Source organism: Macaca mulatta, chromosome 8 (assembly GCF_049350105.2).
Source record: "Macaca mulatta isolate MMU2019108-1 chromosome 8, T2T-MMU8v2.0, whole genome shotgun sequence".
NCBI lineage: Eukaryota > Metazoa > Chordata > Mammalia > Primates > Cercopithecidae > Macaca > Macaca mulatta.
Window position 1 is genome coordinate 130,403,867 of NC_133413.1, and position 21,835 is coordinate 130,425,701.

The following is a 21,835-nucleotide window of genomic DNA, read 5'->3' on the forward strand; positions in this document are numbered from 1 at the left end:
CTATGAAACAGAAAGTGGGCCTTCACTAGACTCCAAATGCGCTGGCACCTTGATCTTGGACTTTGCAGCCTTCAGAACTATGAGAAATAAATTTCTGTTGTTTATAAGCCACCCAGTCTATGGTATTTTGCCATAGCAGTCTGATGAGACAGATGGAAAATTTTCATAGCATTTCTGCTCACAGCTCGTTGGTTAGAATTGTGTGGCGTGGTCACTTTAAGGGGGGCAGGGAACTTGACTATTTCAGTTTTCATTTTATAGGGCAAAAGAAACAGAGATTGAAGTGGGGTAAGGTGAATGACACCTAGGGTATCTGTAGAGCCCCTTGTTACTCTCCTCTCTTTCATAATCCTTGTATATTCTTTCCTCACAAAAACAAATACTTATTTTTCATCTTGCTTTTTTTTTTTTTTTTTTTTTAAGACATAGGGTCTTGCTCTCTCATCCAGGCTGGAATGCAGTGGCATAATCACAGCTCATTGCAGCCTCAAATTCTTGGGTTCAAGGGATCCTCCTGTCTCAGCCTTCCAAGTCACTGGGACTACAGGTTCATGCTATCATGCCCAACATTTAACCCCTCTAGAATATGTGCTGTACATCTGTAGAAATAGTATCTAATTGTTTTTTTTACTATATGTCCAATAAATGTTTGTTGCATGACTAAATTAATACTTCTGTGACTAGAGACAATGTATATTCTACTCTAGACACTCTACCTTACTAGAATAAAAAGGCTTGTTGTGATAGCAGATAGCTGGCAGAATTTCATTCAAGTGCCTGTAACACTACATGACATTTAAGAGGTGCTGAAAACTTTAAAGAAAAGATCAGTTGATTGAATCTATTTATTCACGTCTTACTATTTCTAATATATGAATTAAATTCTTAAAAGTTTATCCTCAAACCACTATCATTATAATCTAAAACAAATATAAAATGTACTGCCACTCAGCAATAACAAGATAATTTATATGAAAATCCCTACCATTTTACCTGGTACTAAGTGGGTACTCGCTTTTATGTTCTAAAATAATTTGAGCATGTCAGTGAATGTCCAGACAATGTATTATTTCAGTCAGATACCAAGGCAGACAGCACCGAGCGTGTTTCTATTCCTAAAAAGGTAGTTTTTTCATGGAATCCTCCTCCACCCCTTTTGGTAGATTTCATGGATAACTGGTGAAAATAGTTCTAAGATATATTAGGGCAATATTTATTGAGTGATCTCATGTTCTAGGCACCATGCTAGGTTCATTATCTCTACTTTATCATTTATAACAATCCTGGGATGTAGGTATTAGCTCCATTTTTGCAGATGAAAAAAACAAGGTTCAGAAATTTGCCTATCATGTATGAATTCAGATATGCCTAGACCTTGATCTTATGCTTTGGAATTGTTATTGTACACCTGTGGAACTGATTATCTTAAGAGAGGGTATTGTCCAAAATTACCTTTCCTATGATAGGAGTTCAGTTGATCTTTAGTTGATCTTGTGGTGACAAGCATATTACATTTGGGTTCACTCTGCATTGGCTCTTGCTGTGTAGGTATATCCTCTGAGAACATAATGCTGCTAGATGGTGTTTTGGGGCAGTGAAAAATTCTAGTCAATAACATTTTTAAAACTTAAAGGACTGCGCTCTAGAAACTAGAAAGACTCTGTCCTTGTCCTTGAACTTTCTGTATCCCAAGGATCTCAGCAGCCCAAATCTGTTGACCTTTAGGATGTATGTGATATTCAGAATTTTAGCCTGTCTCCTGAATGAGTATCTTCTATTGGCATGAAGTTCACAAGCATGAACTCTAGTGTCTCATGTTACCAAGTGTAGATCCTGAGGATGTGGTTATAGACAGCCTGCAGCAAAGTCTGTACTGAGCCTCATCGGACACCTTGTTCCACTCTGGGCTTTAGGATCTGTTTTTTGCTTATTCTGTGTTTTGTCTGACACTGATTCAAGTTCTTATTCTGACTGAGTTCCATAGTTAGACTTGTCTCCCTTTGCCCTAAGACTTCATTTCCTTTCCCATCCGTCCTCCAGTCCCCATGCATAAATATACTCTTCCACCAGTACCACTGTGGAATGAAAGGTCAGAATCTGCAAAAGGCCTCCAGAGTGGGAGGGGACCAAGGATATCTTGAATCCAGCAGGCCCAATCTGGGCTGATGTGAATTTTTTGGTCTTTTGAGATCACCTGCAAACTAACTTCTAGGAAATGAAGGAAGCCATTGACAATGCTTAATGGGCATGGGGTCAGCTTTTATTCTTGGCTCTTATCTAAGATTTTGCATTGGATTGCTTTGTACATGAAATACTGGGATAAAGATAGTTTTGTCAAAAATGTGTTTGAAATCCATCCATAAATAAATATGTTTTGAGTTCTCAAAGTACTGTTTGTTTCTACTACCAATAATCAGAAACTTAGAACTGGAAAGATTCCTCTGGTTATTAACATTATTTGGGTGTCATATGCTTCCATGGGAATCCAGTAACAGCTATGGAACCTAGTCTTAGGAAAAAGGTGGGCACATGTATGTACCATATTTGCATAATTTTTTTTTTTTTTTTTTTTTGGAGACAAAGTCTTTCTCTGTTGCCCAGGCTGGAGTGCAGTGGTGCAATCTCGGCTCACTGTAAGCTCTGCCTCCCGGGTTCATGCCATTCTACTGCCTCAGCCTCCCAAGTAGCTGGGACTACAGGCGCCCGCTACTATGTCCGGCTAATTTTTTGTATTTTTAGTAGAGACGGGGTTTCACTACGTTAGCCAGGATGGTCTTGATCTCCTGACCTCATGATCCACCCACCTCAGCCTCCTAAAGTGCTGGGATTACGGGTGTGAGCCACTGCGCCTGGCCTCAACTGTTCTTAATAATAATAATGCCTACCAGGTGTGGTGGCTCACGCCTGTAATCCCAGGACTTTGGGAGGCGAGGTGGGTGGATCACCTGAAGCTGGGAGTTCGAGACCAGCCTGACCAACATGGAGAAACCCCATCTCTATTAAAAATACAAAATTAGTGGGGTGTGGTGGCGCATGCCTGTAATCCCAGCTACTTGGGAGGCTGAGGCAGGAGAGTCACTTGAACCCGGGAGACGGAGGTTGCGGTGAGCCGAGATTGCCTCATTGCACTCCAGCCTCAGCGACAAGAGTGAAACTCCATCTCAAAAATTAATAATAAGAATAATAATGCCTTTCTTTTGTAAAACATTTGTCAAAGGATGTCACATTTCTCATTGTATTTTCCCAACTTTCTGAAATAGAGGTGAGTAAGTACTACTAACTCAGTTTCACATGTAACATGATGAAGACCCAAAGAGGTTGTTCAGGACCAAGTTAAGAGTAAATTCTAGTCTGGACACAGTGATTCACACCTGTAATCCTGGCATTTTGGGAGGCTGAGGCAGGTGGATCACGTGAGGTCAGGAGTTCGAGACCAGCCTGGCCAACATGGCGAAACCTCGTCTCTGCTAAAAATACAAAAATTAGCCGGGTGTGGTGGTGCATGCCTATAATCCCAGCTACTCAGGAGGCTGAGGCAGGAGAATTGCTGGAACCTGGGAGGTGGAGGTTTCAGTGAGCCGAGATCGCGCCACTACACTCCACCCTGCGCAGTGGGAGTGAGACTCCATCTCAAAAAAAAAAGAGTAAATTCTAACCCTCGCATGCCATGAATTCCATTTTCAGGTACTGGGCTGGAATAGAATCCTCTTATTTAAAACCAGCATAAACAAGAACACGGAGATCCTTGAGTGAATGCCCAGACTAGATTTTCTCAACTTTTACTATGTGTTGGAATCACCTGGGAAACTCCTAGAGAATATCCAAAGATGCAGACTCAGTTGGTCTGCGGTAAGGCCCAGACATCAGCACTGTTTGGAAACTCACAGGCAATTTTAATGTGGAGCTTAGAGGGAGCCTACTGGCCCAGACCTCTTAAAGATGGATGTGATGCTGCATAATCTGGTCATGTTGTTGGATAAAGGGCTGCATTGATTTTCATGCCTCAAATTCAAATGGAAGGTGGTGTTCCACAGTTTGCTTATGAAATACACTGTGAAGGTATTTAGATGATGTACTTCTTTTTTTCTTTTTTCTTTTTTCTTTTTTTTTGTGGAGATGGAGTCTTGCTCTGTCACCCAGGCTGGCATGCAGTGGCATGATCTCGGCTCACTGCAACCTCCACCTCCCAGGTTCAAGTGATTCTCTTGCCTCAGCCTCCTGAGTAGCTGGGATTACAGGCACAAGCCACCACAGCCAGATAACATTTTTTGTACTTTTAGTAGAGACAAGGTTTCACCGTGTTGGCCAGGCTAGTCTTGAACTCCTGACCTCAAATAAGCTGCCCACCTTGGCCTCCCTAAGTGCTGGGATTACAGGCATGAGCCACTATGCCCAGCCTAAATGATGTACTTTTGACATTGCAGTATTTCCTTGCACAGTATCAGTTGCACACACATTTGGGAATTTCTTAGCTCCACGTGATATAAAAATTTTCATGGGCAAACCAAGCAAAGAAACAGCTCCAAATCTTTTTTTTTTTTTTCCTGAGATGGTGTCTCTCTGTCACCCAAGCTGGAGTGCAATGGCATGATCTTGGCTCACTGCAACCTCCCTCTTCCAGCGAATCAAGCAATTCTCTTGCCTCAGCCTCCCAAGTAGCAGGGATTACAAGCGACTGCCACCACGCCAAACTCATTTTTTTGTGTTTTTAATAGAGATGGGGTTTCACCATGTTGGCCAGACTGGTTTCGAACTCCTGACCTCAAGTGATCCACCCACCTTGGCCTCCCAAAGTGCTAGGATATAGGCGTGAACCACCATGCCCAGCCCCTCCAAATCTAAAAACAGTTTTTGAAAATCAAATATTGCAGCCAGGCACAGTGGCTCCTGCCTGTAATCCCAACACTTTGGGAGGCCAAGGCAGGAGGATCACCTGAGGTCAGGAATTCGAGACCAGCTTGACCAATATGGTGAAACGCCATCTCTACTAAAAATACACAAACTAGGCAGGCATGATGGCATGTAACTATAATCCCAGCTACTGGGGAGGCTGAAAGAGGAGAATCGCTTGAACCTGGGAGGCGGAGGTTACAGTGAGCCGCGATCGCGTCATTGCACCCCAGCCTCGGCAACAAGAGCAAAACTCCATCTAAAAAAAAAAAAAGAAAAAAAATCAATATTGCTCGTGCACTCATCTTGGTTACTTTGAATCATTATACCTGTGCCATGTGACATGCAAGACACCTGGCCTGTCTAACTGCCAGTGTAAAACATAGCTCTTGTTTCATGTACCCTACCTAGTGAGCGCCCCCATGAACGGCTTTGGTCTTGTACCCTAGAAAGCCTCTACCGTTCTCTTTGAGCAACGGACACTTTTTTAAAGAACAGGAAAATATCCTTCGTACTGTCCCAAGGAAAGTTCAAGGAGGGCAATATCTTGTTAATTCAAATATGCTTTGAGTCTTGAGTTTTATTTTATTTATTTATTTACTTATTTATTGAGACAGAGTCTCACTCTGTCACCCAGGCTGGAGTACAGTGGCGTGATCTTGGCTCACTGCAGCCTCCGCCTCCTGGGTTCAAGCGATTCTCCTGTCTCAGCCTCCCGAATAGTTGAGACTATAGGCACACACCACCATGCCCGGCTAAGTTTTGTATTTTTAGTAGAGACAGAGTTTCACCATATTGGTCAGACTGGTCTTGAACTTCTGACCTCAGATGATCCACCCACCTCGGCCTCCCAAAGTGCTGGGACTATAGGCGTGAGCCATTGCACCCAACTGAGTTTTAAAATATGGATTTTTTTTTCTGCTGAAAAGAAAATGTTTACTTCTCCCCACCCCTCCTCATAATACCTAGACCCGTATCCACTCCATTTTGGCAGGAGTTTGTGCTGACTGATGGAAAGTTCACAGAGCAGGGTGTTAAATGGGCCTTACCCTTGCGATGGAGAGAGTGCGGAGTGCCAGCTATCTGCGTAAGGGAGGCCCAGAGAGCCCCTCTGTGTCTCTGAGGAGAAAGCTGTCTTTATCTTGGCCACATGTGGCCAGCTGTGTAATTGCTGGGGCCTTAACTGCCCTGTGTTCTGGGCAGGGTGACCGCCTGCGTGTACCCACAGCTGTGTTAATGAGATCAAGTTTCACTTTCTAGAGCCAGAGTAATCAGGACCAGGCGCAAATCATATCCTCGTAAGCCTGGGGGTGCATGGGTGTCCCCTGCCTGGGCCAAGCCAGGGAGGCCAAATACCGTGGCGGACCGTCGTCTGTGTAAGTTGGAATCCTGGGCTCTGATGTATCTGCAGAAAACACTTTAGTGTCTCCAATCCTGCGGGAGTCAAATGTCCTTTCTCTTCAGTTATTTCTGATATTGTGGAAATAGGATAGGTATTAAAATAAATTAACTAGAGAAAGTACCTGTTCAAATGTTTAGGGCAGGGACACTACTCTGTCTGATACTATAATGGTGGGTGCATGTCATTATACATTTGACCAGAGCCATAGCATATGCAACACTAAGAGTGACCCCGGTGTAAACCATAGACTCTGGGTGATAATGATGTATTGTGTAGGTTCATCAATTTTTTTTTTTTTTTTTTTTTTTTTTTTTTTTGAGCTGGAGTCTCACTGTGTTGCCTAGGCTGGAGTGCAGTGGTGTGATCTTGGCTCACTGCAACCTCCGCCTCCTTGTTTCAAGCAATTCTCGTGCCTCAGACTACCCAGTAGCTAGGATTAGAGGCGTGCCACCACACCTGGCTAATTTTTGTATTTTTAATAGAGATGGGATTTCACCATGTTGGCCAGGCTGATCTCGAACTCCTGACCTCAAGTGATGCGCTCACCTTGTGCTGGGATTACAGGTGTAAGCGCCATGCCCAGCCTCATCAATTTTTTTGTTGTCAAGACAGGATCTGGCTCTGTCACTCAGGCTAGAGTGCAGTGGCTGGATCTAGGCTTACTGCAACCTCCAGGTTCATCAGTTGTAACAAATGTACCACTCAGGTGGGGGATGTTGATAATGGGGGACGCTGTACCCATTTGGGGCAGGAGGCATATAGGAAGTCCTATAGCTTCCTCTCAATTTTGCTATGAACCTAAAACTACCTTAAAAAATAAAGTTGATTTAAAAAATACTAGTGACTCCTGCCCATAATCCCAGTGCTTTGGGGGCCCAAGGTGGGAGGATTACTTGAGCCTCAGGAATTTGAGACCAACTTGGGCAACATAGTGAGACCCCATCGCTACAAAAAATTATTTTTAAAGGCCACGCATAGTGGCTCATGCCTGTAATCCCAGCACTCTGGGAGGCCGAGGCGGGTGAGTCACCTGAGGTCAGGAGTTCAAGGCCACCCTAGGCAACATGGTGAAACTCCGTCTCTACTAAAAATTCAAAAATTAGCCAGGTGTGGTGGCATGCACCTATAATCCCAGCTACTTGGGAAGCTAAGGCAGGAAAATTGCTTGAATCCAGGAAGCAGAGGTTGCAGTGACCCAAGATTGCGCCACTGCACTCCAACCTGGGAGACAGAGTGAGACTCCATCTCAAAATAATAACAATAATAATAATAAATGCATATTTGCATTTACTTACATGCTCCATCCTGCTGTAAGGATTTCATGCCTATCCCTCCCATTTTATCCATCACCTCCCAAAGCTGACTGCACCCCATGCTTCCTCAGAGCTCCTGCCCGTATTCCATCCCATCCCAGATACCAATGCCAGCACATCTCATCAACACAGTGATGCCTCTAAGTCTCTAATCATCTTTACCTTAAACTTCCTTCTCCTGTTAATCCTTTCCCCCATTTCCATCATTGCCAACATTTTTCTTCAAATCAGGCAGCCTTGATACTGGGAGCTCTGTTGCCTCCTTAGCCTCCCTGCTCAAACCTGGGGAGCTTCCATTTTTACACCTTTCAGTTCCCACTGCTGTGACTTGAGATCTGGCTCTTTCATCCTCTGTCTCAGGCCTGAGGGAGGAGTCCTTTTTTACCAGTCTAGGAAAAAGAAAGGGCCTGGTGGTGAGCTGAGGCTTCTCCCTGTTAGCAGGGCTGGCGGTTAGGATGAAGAGCTGGACACAGAGTGCGGGAGAGTGAGAACAAGTTAGAAACTAATAGCACTTCCGCCTTTACCTCTCATTTCAGAGAACAGGTTGTAACCTATCAGCATCTAGCCTCTGTATTAATAACTTCCTTTTCTAATATTTATCCATATTCCCTGAGCCCTCAGCAAGCTCTTCAGTTACTTATAGTTCCCAAAACTTCTTATATGACACTAACTTTCTTTTTTATTTTGAGACAAGAGCTCGCTCTGTCACCCAGGTTGGAGTGTAATGGCATGATCTTGGCTCACTGTAACCTCCACCTCCTGTGTTCGAGCAATTCTCCTGCCTCAACCTCCCAAGTAGCTGGGCTTAAAAGGTGCCTGCCACCATGCCCAGCTAATTTTTTGTATTTTTAGTAGAGATGAGGTTTCACCACATTGGCCAGGCTAGTCTCGAACTCCTGACCTCAAATGATCTGTCTGCCTCTGCCTGCCGAAGTGCTGGGATTACAGGTGTGAGTTACCACACCCAGCCAACACTAGCTTTCATTCCTGAAGGTTCCAGAGTGGGACCACAAGTGAAGCTAGTGATGAAGGCTGTGACCTTGTTGGCTGGCGGGGGCCTTGAGTCCACTGTTGGTCAGTAGGGCCATCAGCTGGGGAGCAGAACTGCATGTGGAGCGATAGAGAGCAAAGCCGAGCTGAAATCCTTCAGCACCTCTGCCTCTACCTCTCACTGCATTTAACCATAACAGCCATGAGTCATGGCGGCTGCTTCACTTCCACCTTCCAGGTATTATGGAAAATTCTTTTCTGGCCAACTTGAATCTGGAACTGTGCAGGAAAGGGAATCTGAAAAATGTAGCTCTCACTTCAGAGAACTGGTTCTGCCAAGTTGACACCACAAAGCTCCACCCTCTTATTTAATTCATGTTCTTTCTCATAAATGGTCCAGAAAATGTGCTCGGTGCAAGTGTGAGCCAGGAATGGGGAGAATGAATGTGAGATTCATCCAGTAAAGGAGAAGTGAGGAAGGCCTGATAAGGCGGGTAGAGAGCTTCTGGTGAGTATCATACCTAATACATGCTACTGGATATGTAATTCTTTTTTTTTTGAAACAAAGTTTCACTCTTGTTGCCTAGGCTAGAGTGCAATGATGTAATCTCAATTTACTGCAACCTCTGCCTCCCCAGTTCATGCAATTCTCCTGCCTCAGCCTTCCAAGTAGTTGGGATCACAGGCATGCACTACCACGCCTGGCTAATTTTGTATTTTTAGTAGAGACAGTTTCACCATATTGGTCAGGCTGGCCTTGAACTCCTGACCTCAGGTGTTCCACCCACCTCTGCCTCCCAAAGTGCTGAGATTACAGGTGTGAGCAACTGTGTCTAGCTGTGAGCTATATTTTATAGTTGAGGCTGAAAGAATTTGAGTCACAGCCTCTTGTTGTGTAACTACATGGCAGAGCCAAAAGCCAAGCTAGCCCAGGTCTGTCTGGCTCCAGAGCCCTTGGTCTTTCCATTATATCACAGCACCCTTCAAATGTGTGATATTACCTGACTTTTCTGATCCTCAGTTTTCCATCAGGCTGATATTGGCAAAATGTTATTCACTCTGCCAGAGGTTAGATGTTCTCTAGGAATGAAGATTTGGAGGGATCTCAATCTCCAAATCCATAGATTTCTCTGACTGGTGTGCTAGGCTCCTAAAGATGACAAGACACAGATGGCTCACTGGCCCACATTCACTTTTTAATTGCCAGGCAAGGATTTACTCCCAATCTTTAGCCAAGTCAGTATAGAGCACTCTCTTAAGCCTTTAGCGTGACTTCTTGAACTGTCAGTCCAGAGTAGCTTGATTGGCAACCCCAATCCCTGTCCCACAACTTGCTTGGTCCTGAATATGGCCATGTACTGGTAGACAAAGGAAGGGGCTGCTGACTCATGCCTGTAATCCCAGCTCCTTGCAGGGCTGAAACAGGAGACTTGCTTGAACTCAGGAGGTGGAGGCTGCAGTGAGCCAGTCACGCCATTGCACTCCAGCCTGGGTGACAGAGCGAGACAAAGGGGCTCTGGGGCAGAAACCAGCTACTTGGCACTCTTTCCTGGGGGCATCCAGCAAAGGATGTTGAAGTTTGCTTAGTCCCGATCTCATCACACCCAAAAAGAGGTTGCTCCATGCTCAGTTCTATTTATAATCCTTTTACTTTTCCCACCAAAACACTACCAATAAGATGGTGGTATAACTGTGTGTCTCTGCAAAGCATGTACACACACACACACACACACACACACACACACACACACACACACACGCATTGTATTCTTATCTGAGATGAGAGCAGCGCCACCTTGGAGGAAGAATAAGGGGAATGGGATATGTTGACTCACCCTTAGAAGTTAGATAATGTCACTAACACATCCTAAATCACCCCCTACGAATGAGATATAAATATGAAAAAATGCACTGTATTTATAAAAACAAAGCTGTAATGTGATTAGTTGCATGATTAGTAACTTTTTTTTTCTTTTTTTTCTTTTTCTTTTTTTTTTTTTTCTGAGATGGAGTCTTGCCCTGCCACCCAGCCTGGAGTGCAGTGGCGCAATCTCAGCTCACTGCAAGCTCCACCTCCCGGGTTCAAGCAATTCTCCTGCCTCAGCCTCCCAAGTAGCTGGGATTACAGGTGCCGGCCAGCACGCCTGGCTAATTGTTTTGTATTTTTAGTAGAGACGGGGTTTCTTTGTGTTGGCCAGACTGATCTCGAACTCCTGACCTCAAGTGATCCACCCGCCTCAGCCTCCCAAAGTGCTGGGATTATAGGCATGAGTCACCGTGCCCGGCCATGATTAGTAACTTTAATACTGCATCTTGTTTAGTACTTAATCTTTTAAAATCTTTGTTATATTAATTTTGCAATTTTGGCATAATCCAGAAAAAAGAAAAATAATTTCTGGGTGTTAGTTATTAATAAACATTTATTAAAGCCAAATAGATAATTGGGCAAAAGATTCTTAACGGAGGAAAAAATTTGAGATCAAGGAGGAAGTTTGTCCTCGTGGAACCTCTTTCCTCTTTGCTATAAGCTTGTGTGGGAGTGATATATGTGTTAAGACTGTGTCTCTTGGCCAGGCGCAGTGGCTCATGTCTGGAATTCTAGCACTTTGGGAGGCCGAGGCAGGCAGATCACTTGAATCCAGGAATTTGAGACCAGCCTGGGCAATACGGCAAAACCCTGTCTCTACAAAAAATACAAAAAAATTAGCCAGGCATGGTGGTGCATGCTTTTGTAGTCCCAGCTACTCAGGAGGCTGAGGTGGGAGGATTGCTTCAACCTGGGAGGCGGAGGTTGCAGTGAGCGGAGATGGTACCACTGTACTCCAGCCTGTGAGAGAGAGTGAGACCCTGCCTCAGAAAAAAAAAAGAAAGAAAAAAGAAAAGAATGTGTCTCTTGCTGTTGGAACCGCTCCTTCCCATCCCATTCAAAATTTTGGGATATTCTAAAGAACTTCCTATATTCACAGTAAAAGCAAATGTTGCATGAAGGTATAGGAATGTAAGAGCGAGAATTTGTTCTTAGGTGATAGATACCTTTCCTTCAGTGGTAGAGGAGGGAGTCCACAGAACCTTGTGGTCATAGCGTGTAAATGTTGCCTTCTTTTCAGCAACTGGAGTGCAGTGGCGCAATCTCGGTTCACTGCAACCTCCGTCTCCCAGGTTCAAGTGATTCTCATGCCTCAGCCTCCCAAGTAGCTGAGATTACAGGTCCCCACCACCACGCCCGGCTAATTTTTCTATTTTTAGTGGAGATGGGGTTTCGCCATGTTGGCCAGGCTGGTTTCGAGCTCCTAATCTCAGGTGATCCGCCCGCCTCGACCTCCCAAAGTGCTGGGATTACAGGCATGAGCCACCGCGCCTGACCGTGCAACTGAATACTTCTTATAATGTTCAGAAACCACCAGATGAGAGAATGCTGTCTGTCCTTAATGCAAGCAGCCCTTGGAATTATTTCTAGAGTTGTCATGAGCTGCCGATGGGAAGGTGACATGAGCCATCAGTGTCAGTCACAAATTCTCCGTTCAGCCTGATCTATGCCTCTAGAGAGAATTCCCAGGAAGGCAAGTTTTTGCCATAACCTTGGGAATCCAGTATGTATGGACTGAACCAGGGTTCCCCATACCTCCCCCTCTTTTATGTACACTACAATCACCCTGTGATTGACGCACTCTGCTGAGCAGAGCGTACCAAGAGGGAGTCTAGATCTTAAACAGAGCTTTGATTGATTGGGGCTGAAAGGGGGCAGATTCTGTATGGGATCAGCAGGCACTATGAATTTCTCAATTTGAAACAAAAATGCTTTAATGCTACTTATTGTTGTTGTTTTATTGTGAAAAGTAGTCGTTCTCACATATGGTTGGCTTTCTTTCAAGGCCAATTGCACAGTCTGTTCTTTGGGGGCACCGCATAGCCCTATAGTATGCTTAAAATGCGTAAAGCTTAGAGGAAGACTAGTTCTCTGGAGAGAATCCTGTGTTTGTCCAAGAACTGGATCCCTGCCTCCTCCCACACAGTCGCTCTGCAGCCAGTTGCATACTTGGCGGAGAGATTTATGGGGCTGAACATACAGCTGCAAGTTTTCTTTTCTTCTACTTTTTTTTTCTTCCAAGAACAGTGTCCTGCTGTCAGGGCTGTGTGCACTAGACGCAAACACATAACTTATTTACTACAGCAGTATCCAAAACCCGTAAGTAGTGTCCTTGCTGAATGTGAAAGTTTTCATGAATATGAAACATTCTACAGATGTGAGGAATTCCTAGATACAAGCCAATCTTGACTCGGTTTACATCTCTGTCTAATATTTTGGTGAAGGACCATCCAGGAGTCTAGTTACACTGTACAGCTGTTTCAGTTCTAAAGCAGCTTGGTTAATGTGGATACCTTATGGTCAATATCAGAGATTCCTTAACAGAATCTGACTGCTCTGTTTCCTTTAAAAGTACACTGATTGTTTATAGTGGCTTCTGGATTCTCTGTCCTTGGGAGGTTCTCTTAGATTGGAGCAAATTCCCTCTCATACCTGTGTTGGTTTTGTTTTTATTTTAATTTTTCCTTTTTGATTTGAATGAATAACATCATCTCTTAACACCTATTGCCATCTCCAAGACAGAATCCCAACAGGCTTTTCTGGGTATGGACCCATGCAATGGTTTGTCCGCCTTTCAACAATTTGCGTTCTCTTGGCCGTTTGGGGGAACAGGGATTGTGCATGAGGAAGGATGGAAGAGGAAAACCAATATTTATTTAACATTCAGTGGTAATAAACACTGGGATTAGTGTTTAATTAGAGTTAATCCTCATAATAAACTTGATCCCCATTTTGCAGGTGAGTAAATTATAACTCGGAGAATTTCTAGCTTGCCCAAAGTCATACAACTAATAAATTGTAAAGGTGGGAGTTAAAGCAATTTTTTATTGAACTATGTAGAAAATGTACAAATTATTTATACACATCTCCAGTTATTACAAAGTGAACTGCTAGGCCGGGCCTAGCTCACGCCCGTAATCCCAGCACTTTGGGAGGCCAAGGTGGGCGGATCACCTGAGGTCAGAAGTTCGAGACCAGCCTGGCCAATATGGTGAAATCCCATCTCTAAAAAAAAATACAAAAGTTAGCTGGGTGTAGTGGCAGGTGCCTGTAATCGCAGTTACTTGGGAGGCTGAGGCAGGAGAATCGCTTGAACCAGGGAGGTGGAGGTTGCGATGAGCCGAGATTGTGCCACTGCACTCCAGGCTGGGCAACAGAGCAAGACTCCATCTCAAAAAACAAAAAAAACAAAAACAAGCAAACAAAAAAACAAAGTGAACTGCTATTGTAAACACTACCAAGAAATTCTAAGATCATAGATTATTTGTATACTCTTGAACTTTACATAAATTAAGTATGCTAGAGTTATAGTATTGAGTACATATTTAGGAGTATAATTACTGGTCATAGATAATGTATACGTATTATATATCTAGAGTGATCTTCTGCCTAGCTGTCCTATGCTTTATTGAAAGTGGGACCAAACTATTATGTCAAAATACTTGTTTATCTCTTAGATTCTGTGAGTTTTGTTTCATGTAATTTAGGGCTTTTTTGTTGGGTGCGTGTATGTTTTTAATTTTCATATCCTTCTCATGGATTGGACCTTTTATCATTATAAAAGTTCTCTTTTCTGCAGCTGCCTTTATCATAAGTCAAGTGTCTGTGTATGGGGTTTAGTTTCTGGATTTTCAATTCTGTTACATTCGTCTATCTGTCTATACCAATACTACACTGTCCGGAAATAATATAGCTTTATGATATATCTTTTAGCTTTTTTGTCTGTGTGTGGGCATGAGAGAGACTCTCATCTTACATTCTTTCATTTGTACTGTTCTGAACCTCAGTTTACATATCCAAAAAGAGTGTTTTCTTTGCAAATTTAATATAAACAAATGCCTGGTCTAGTTCTTATAAACAGTAAACCAAAGCTGTTGGTTGTTGTTAATAGTAAATGAGTTTTTCAATTGCTAACAAGTAGAAGTTATTTTTTTCACCTAAAATTTAAGAACTGAAATACACTTTTTTTTTTTTTTGAGACAAGGCCTCACTGTGTTGCCTAGGCTGGAGTGCAGCGGTGTGATATTAGCTCACTGCAGCCTCCGCCTCACTGATTTAAGTGAGTCTTGTATCTTAGCCTCCTGAGTAGCTGGCTAATAGCTGGGATTACAGGCATGCACCACCATGCCTGGCTAACTTTTTTATTTTTAGTAGAAATGGGGCTTCACCATGTTGGCCAGGCTGGTCTCAAACTTCTGGTCTCAAGTGATCTACCCGCCTCAGCTTTCCAAAGTGCTGGGATTACAGGTGTGAGCCACTGTACCCGGCCATGAACTGAAATATACTTTAAAGTTCCTAGTAAGTATAATTTTTTTCTGCCCAATTTATCAGATGGAGAACGAACGCTTTGCGAAGTGAAGTTGCATGTTCACAGCAGCTTAGCTCATGAAATCCAGGGCTGAGACCAGAGCTTATCTCCAGTCTCCTGATCCAGTGTTTTCTTCATTACCCTATACTTAACTTTAGCCTTGGGGGAACCATCACTGAGGAGAGAAGAAGGAAGAGAATGAGAGTATTCCTGAAGATAAACCTTTTTTTTTTTTTTGAGACGGAGTCTCACTCTGTCACCCAGGCTGGAGTGCAGTGGCGCAATCTGGGCTCACTGGAACCTCCGCCTCCCGGGTTCGAGCGATTCTTCTGCCTCAGCCTCCTAAGTAGCTGGGACTACAAGCACATGCCACCATGCCTGGCTAATTTTTGTATTTTTAGAAGAGACGGAGTTTCGCCATATTGGCCTTGCTGGTCTCAAACTCCTGACCTTGTGATCTGCCCGTCTCGGCCTCCCAAAGTGCTGGGATTACAGGCGTGAGCCACCGCACCCAGCCAAAGGTAAACTTCTTAAGGAATTCATTTTTGCTATGAAGGGTGCCCCCATTGAACATAGTAACATTCATGGTGTGTTGATTACCTCATACCGAATTTCTCACCCACCTACAGAAGACAGATGGTAAATTATTTAATCCTCCGCTGTCCTGTTTCTATTATGAAGCAAAGATTGCAATAACAACAAAGAAGGAATGTGAGTGGAATGGATAATGTCAGTTAAAGGCAGAGATTAGGGGATGCCATCAGTCACTGTGATGAATGGTGTGTGGGGGGAGCTTGCTGGCTGAAGCATTGTTACCATGGGTAATTATACACTTTATATTCATGTGTTATCCTTCCTCTTGGAATCTTTAAACTCTTCATCCAGGAGACACTAATCTTCACCTTATTATTACGTCCTAGTGTCACTCTAGCAGAAGAACGGGGCTGCCAACAGGGAGAGGGAACTTTCTCCTTCTCCTCCAGGTTGTAAGAAACATGATTATTTGTTATTTGAACTCTGGCTGAAGAGAACACCCTATATGCCCCTGCCAGATATGGCCCAGGTGTAGAGATTAGTCCAGGTTATTGTTAAAAGAGTGAAAATGCCCCTGTCACATTCCCCATCATTTTCTTCCATCTATCAAGATGATGACAATGGTGTTGGCAATGGTGGTGATAATGCGGATTATCGAGTGAGCATTATTCCATTTTCAGGCATGATGGAAGGAAAAGTCAAATGCAATGTTCTTAAGAAATTTGGCTGGGCCCAGTGGCTCACATCTATAATCCTAGCACTTTGAAAGGCCGAGGTGAGTGGATCACTTGAGGCCAGGAGTTCGAGACCAGCCTGGGCAACATGGTGAAACCCATGTCTCTACTAAAATACAAAAAAATTAGCCAAATGTGGTGGTGCACACCTGTAGTCCCAGCTACTAGGGAGGCTGAGGAGTGAGAATTGCTTGAACCCAGGAGGTGGAGGTTGCAGTGAGCTGAGATTGTGCCACTGCACTCCAGCCTGGGTGACAGAACAATACTCTGTCTCAAAAAAAAAAAAAAAAAAAAAAAAAGGAAAAAAAAGAAATTCGCTATAGGCTGGCACAATGGCTCACACCTGTAATCCCAGCACTTTCGGAGGCCAAGGGAGGTGGATCACCTGAGCTCAGGAGTTCAAGAGCAGCCTGGGCAACATGCCAAAACCCTGTCTCTACCAAACTTAGCTTGGCGTGATGGCACACGCCTGTGGTCCCGGCTACTCAGGAGCCTGAGGTAGGAGGATATAGCTTGAACCTGGGAGGCAGAGGTTTCAGAGAGCTGAGATCGCACCACTGCACTCCAACCTGTGTGACAAAGTAAGACCCTATCTCAAAAAAAAGAGAGAAACAAATAAACAAATAAATAAATAAGAAGAGGAGAAAAGAAAAGAGGTGCTTAGACACCAGGCTAGGATGCTCATCTACGTGGTATCTGTGCCAATTTGGGGGAAGCTGATTATCCATTGCTCAGGGGGCAGAGTAGCGTAGGTCTTAAGTGTACAAGTTTCGAGTCAGATCCTGGTTTCACCACTTACTAACTCTGTGAACTTGGGCCAATTACTTTACTTTCTGAATCTACCCCCTCAATTGTGAGATGGAAATAAAAATAGTAGGACCTGCGTTGGGAATTTTTAATGAAATTACACATGTAAAAAGTTTTGGAAAATGGTTAGATGTTCTTATTAGCTATTATAGCATTGCCCATGCTGCCTGGCAAGTTGTGACCTAAGACGTCATCTGGGGATATGAACTACTATGGTCTGAATGTTTATATCCCCTCCAAATTCATACGCTAAAATCCTAACTCTCAAAGTGATCAGGTATTAGAAGGCAGGGACTTTGGGAAAGGATGAGGTTGCTGGGTCAGAGCCCTCATGAGTGGAATTAGTGCCCTTATGAAAGTGGCTGGAAAGAGATTCCTTGCCCCTTCTACCATGTGAGGACATAGAAGGTGCCATCTATAAAGAGGCAGCCCTCACCAGACACCTGCCAGCACCTTGATCTTGGACTTAACCAAGATCCAGAAAAGGGAGAAGTAACTATTTATGGTTTATAAGCCACTCAGTTTATGGTATTTGATGTGTGTTGTAGCAGCCCAAATAGACAAAGACACAGATGGACCCAATGGCTAGGCTTCCTCAGGTGTAGGACAGAGAGGAGACATAACAAATTATAAGAAGATAGTGCTTTATCTCAATGTGTATGACATTGCTTTCACAATCTGATATCAGGTTATGAAAATCAGATGTATGATTTGGAGTAAAGTTTAAAGAAATAGGAACAATCAGAATAATAACTTTTCTTTCAAAAATCTAAATTTCAACAGCTTTCAAATATTTCTTAATCTACTCATGATTTTTGTTGCTCTGCTTCACTCTCAGTCTTTATCTTTTTGATGTTTTGGCTGCCAAAAAGCCTGACTTCTTATTCTCAGGAGGTCTGATTATTATCTCCGATAATGGTTCTAAACTTAGTCATTTTTTGTCCATCATTTTTATTATTAGTGTTGAAGTTTAAAAAATAGCAAAATTTGGCTCTAAAAATGAAACAGACTTCCATCAATAATTTTATTGTTTTTTGTTTGTTTGTTTTTTGTTTTTTGAGACAGAGTCTCGCTCTGTTGCCCAGGCTGGAGTGCAATGGTACAATCTCGCCTCACTGCAGTCTCTGCCTCTCAGGTTCAAGCAATTCTCGTGCCTCATCCTCCCAAGTAGCTGGGACTACAGGCACGCACCACCACACCTGGCTAATTTTTGTATTTTTAGTAGAGATGGTGTTTCCCCATGTTGGCCAGGCTGGTCTTGAACTCCTGACCCCAAGTGATCCGCCCGCCTCGGCCTCCCAAAGTGCTGGGATTACAGGCAAGAGCCACCATGCCCAACCTTTAGGCAAGCAATAATTTTAATAACTAAAACATCAGCCTTCTTCTTGCATGAGGCAGTTGATGCTCATGGTCAAAGAAGGCTCTCTTACAATACTAACAGGTATGGGATGAGCATTTAAACTAACTTTTGGTAGAAAAAATCCTAGCAGATAATTATCGGCACTGTTTCTCAATGTAGTTCTGTACACAAATCACCTGATATGCTCAATGAAATTGCAAATCTTGGGACATACCTCCAGAGGGTCTGATTTGGTAGGTCTTGGGTGAGGTCTGAGAATTCATACTTAGAATGGGATCCCAAAGGTGACTCATATTAACACTACGGTTTGAGAGCCGCTTTTTTGTGTGTTTGGGTGTGCTTTTTCACTTGAGCAATTGAGCAGTGACAATGGCTCAAATAATATTAACCGAACGCATAGCTAGAACTTCTAACGCGCAACTGGACTCCAAAAGTCTTCCTCATTAAGTGGTGCATTTCCTAATGTAAGTATTCCAGAGAGATGGGCTGGATACCTAGTAGGGATGTGTAGGAAAGAATTCCACTTTTTATGGGAGCTGGATCAGGATGATCTCTAGAACACAGATGAGTGCTCTACTTGATTAAGGTTTTAGTCATGGCTTGCTACTTAACATCTTATTCTGCTTTCTGTATCATTTAATTGGCCAGCCTTTCCTACTCTACTAAGCAGATCTCAGCTCGCCCTGGTCATTTTCCACATCTATTTGTGTGTATCTTATCATTCTTTTCTGTCTGACTCTTTCTCTGTATTGTTAAATGTTTTATGTTATTTTCAGGGATAGTCAGAAGCAGCCTTCCCCTTCAATCCTTCGTTCTCCTTCAAGATCAGAAAGAAAAAAACAAGAAGGCATTGACATGAATGCAACAATTTCTGGGATGCAAATTTCTTGGTGAATACAGACTTCCATGGCAGTGAGAAGACAATTATGTAATCATAGGTGTAGGGTTTCTCCCCAAACTCACTCCCACTGTGGATGAAACAATCGAATCATTGTGATGGGACGCCAGCCTATAAGAACAAATGTGCAATTGAACAATCCCATGGGCACTCAATCCATCCAGAGGATTATCGTACATCTGCCAGGACTGGCGCAGGGAGAGGAATTGGAGGCAAGATTATTTAGTGAGTTTGGCTTACTATCAGGAGGAAGGCTGGAGTTCAGCCTAGGTATTTATCCCAACCTGATCACACCCTGAAATGTGCTGAGTCCTGCCTCCTGCTTCCTGTTAACTCTTACAAGGCTAACTTTGGTTCTTATAACTTTTTGTTTTAATTATTCAAACAAGGTCTCACTCTGTTGCCCAGGCTGGGGTGCAGTGGCACCATCTCAGCTCACTACGACCTCTGCCTCTTGGGTTCAAGCATTCTTGGGTCTCAGCCTCCAGAGTAGCTGGGATTGCAGGCGTGCACCACCATGCCCAGCTGATTTTTGTATTTTTGCTAGAGATGGGGTTTCACCATGTTGGCCAGGCTGTCTTGAACTCCTGACCTCAGGTGATCCACCCACCTCGGCCTCCCAAAGTGTTGGGATTACAGGCGTGAGCCACCACGCCCAGCGGTTCTTAGAACTTTCCTCCACTGCCCACTTGCTTGGAGACATTACTTACTAAAGCTTCATATTACTTGTGAAAATTTTGTTCTTCCTTTTCATTAGAGAATTTGCTCCTTATCCCTTCATTTGAAAGTGAAGGTACTACCTCCTTGTGGGAGATGAGTTACAGAGCAGTTATGTGAGCTCATGATTGATCCCTTTTCCAAGAACTAGGGAAATGCAATCCCATCTTTGAAAACAGATCCAATAAAGATAATTATAAGGGGAAAAAAAAAGTATTGCAACCTTACTTGAACTCTTGTTACCACCAGTGGGTGGCACCTAAGTCACCCCACCTCAAGTAGAAGGCCTCCTAAGGTGGCCCCCCGCCATTCAGAGGTAGTCACGCGTTCTGTGTGTTTGTGCCTGTGTGCTTTTGAATACAGAGGAGAAATAATTTCCCTCAGGCTGAGTGCTTCCTGTGGTTACTCATAATGTGTGTTGATTTTCAACACATAGTGTACCATAGATGTTAATTGAAAATTCATCATAACTGAATGTTTTTCCTAGTAATACCTACATTTCTAGATCGTTTTGTACATTTTTACTAATAGGACATGGGAATTGCTGGAACCACAGCAGTTGTTCAGACCACTTAGGGAGAGATGACATCTTTCCTAACAGCCTAAATCTATTTTTATTTTATTTTTTATTTTTGAAACCGAGTTTCACTCTTGTTGCCCAGGCTGTAGTGCAATGACACTATCTTGGCTCACTGCAACTTCTGCCTCCCAGGTTCAAGCCATTCTCCTGCCTCAGCCTCCCAAGTAGCTGGGATTATAGGCATACACCACCATGCCTGGCTAATTTTTGCATTTTTAGTAGAGACAGGGTTTCACCATGTTGGGTCAAGCTGGTCTCGAACTCCTGACCTCAGATGATCCATCTGTCTTGGCCTCCCAAAGTGCTGAGATTACAGGTGAGAGCCACTGTGCCAGAGTATTTTTTATTTTTATTTTTTAAATTTATTTTATTTTATTTTATCGAGGCAGAGGGTCACTCTGTTGCTCAGGCTGGAGTTCAGTGGTGCAATCTTGGCTCACTGCAAACTCTGCCTCCCAGATTCCAAGTGATTCTCCTGCCTCAGCCTCCCGAGTAGCTGGGATTACAGGTGTCCAACACCATGCTTGGCTAGTTTTTGTATTTTTAGTGGAGACTGGGTTTCACCATGTTGGCCAGGCTGGTCTAGAACTCTTTTTTTTTTTCTGTAGGTAATTGGGGAATAAGTGATGTTTGGTTACATAAGTAAGTTCTTTAGTGGTGATTTGTGAGATTTTGGTGCACCCAACACCCATGGTCTCGAACCCCTGACCTCAAATGATCCGCCTGCCTCAGCCTTTCAAAGTGCTGGGTTTACAGGCATGAGCCACCGTGACTGGCCCTAACAGCCTAAATCTAAAATTACTACCTTGAATATTAACATGATAAATATTTTGAAGGCATTGTTTTTTGCCTTATTCAAGGAAAAAGTTTGAAATAAGTATCTAAGTTTACATATTATTCAGAGTTTTTTAGTGACACAAAAAGCAACCCAAAACCTTAATTGAATTAAAAGCTTCTTAAGAAGCTGAAAGAAGCTAAACATCAACACCGTAAGATATTTGAGTGGACCTAGGGACTGATTAACAGTTAAAGAGAAGAAACGTTTGTCATCCACTATTCTGTGCATGCCTGAGAACTTGCATATACATATTGTACTTTATAAACTTGTACTCATGGAGAGCTGTGGAGTATGGAGGTCAGATTCCAGATGCAGCAGTTAGTCATGTGACCTTGAGCAAATAATTTAACCTCTCTGACATTTAGTTTGTTTATAAA

At 43.3% G+C, this 21,835-nt stretch overlaps 1 protein-coding gene across 2 annotated transcripts in view; it reads left to right on the top strand.

Moving 5' to 3' along the window:
• Positions 1 to 21,835, top strand: part of DEPTOR (DEP domain containing MTOR interacting protein) — a 182,996-nt gene that overhangs the window by 154,034 nt on the left and 7,127 nt on the right. The window contains exon 9 of one of the 2 annotated variants that reach the window (XM_077943972.1): positions 19,202 to 20,259. The exons of the other annotated variant lie outside the window; for it this stretch is intronic. Within the exon in view, the coding sequence (XP_077800098.1) occupies positions 19,202 to 19,207 (6 nt within the window). The 3' untranslated portion in view covers positions 19,208 to 20,259. Of the gene's footprint in view, positions 1 to 19,201; positions 20,260 to 21,835 lie in introns of those variants that run through there. 2 annotated transcript variants of the gene reach the window in all.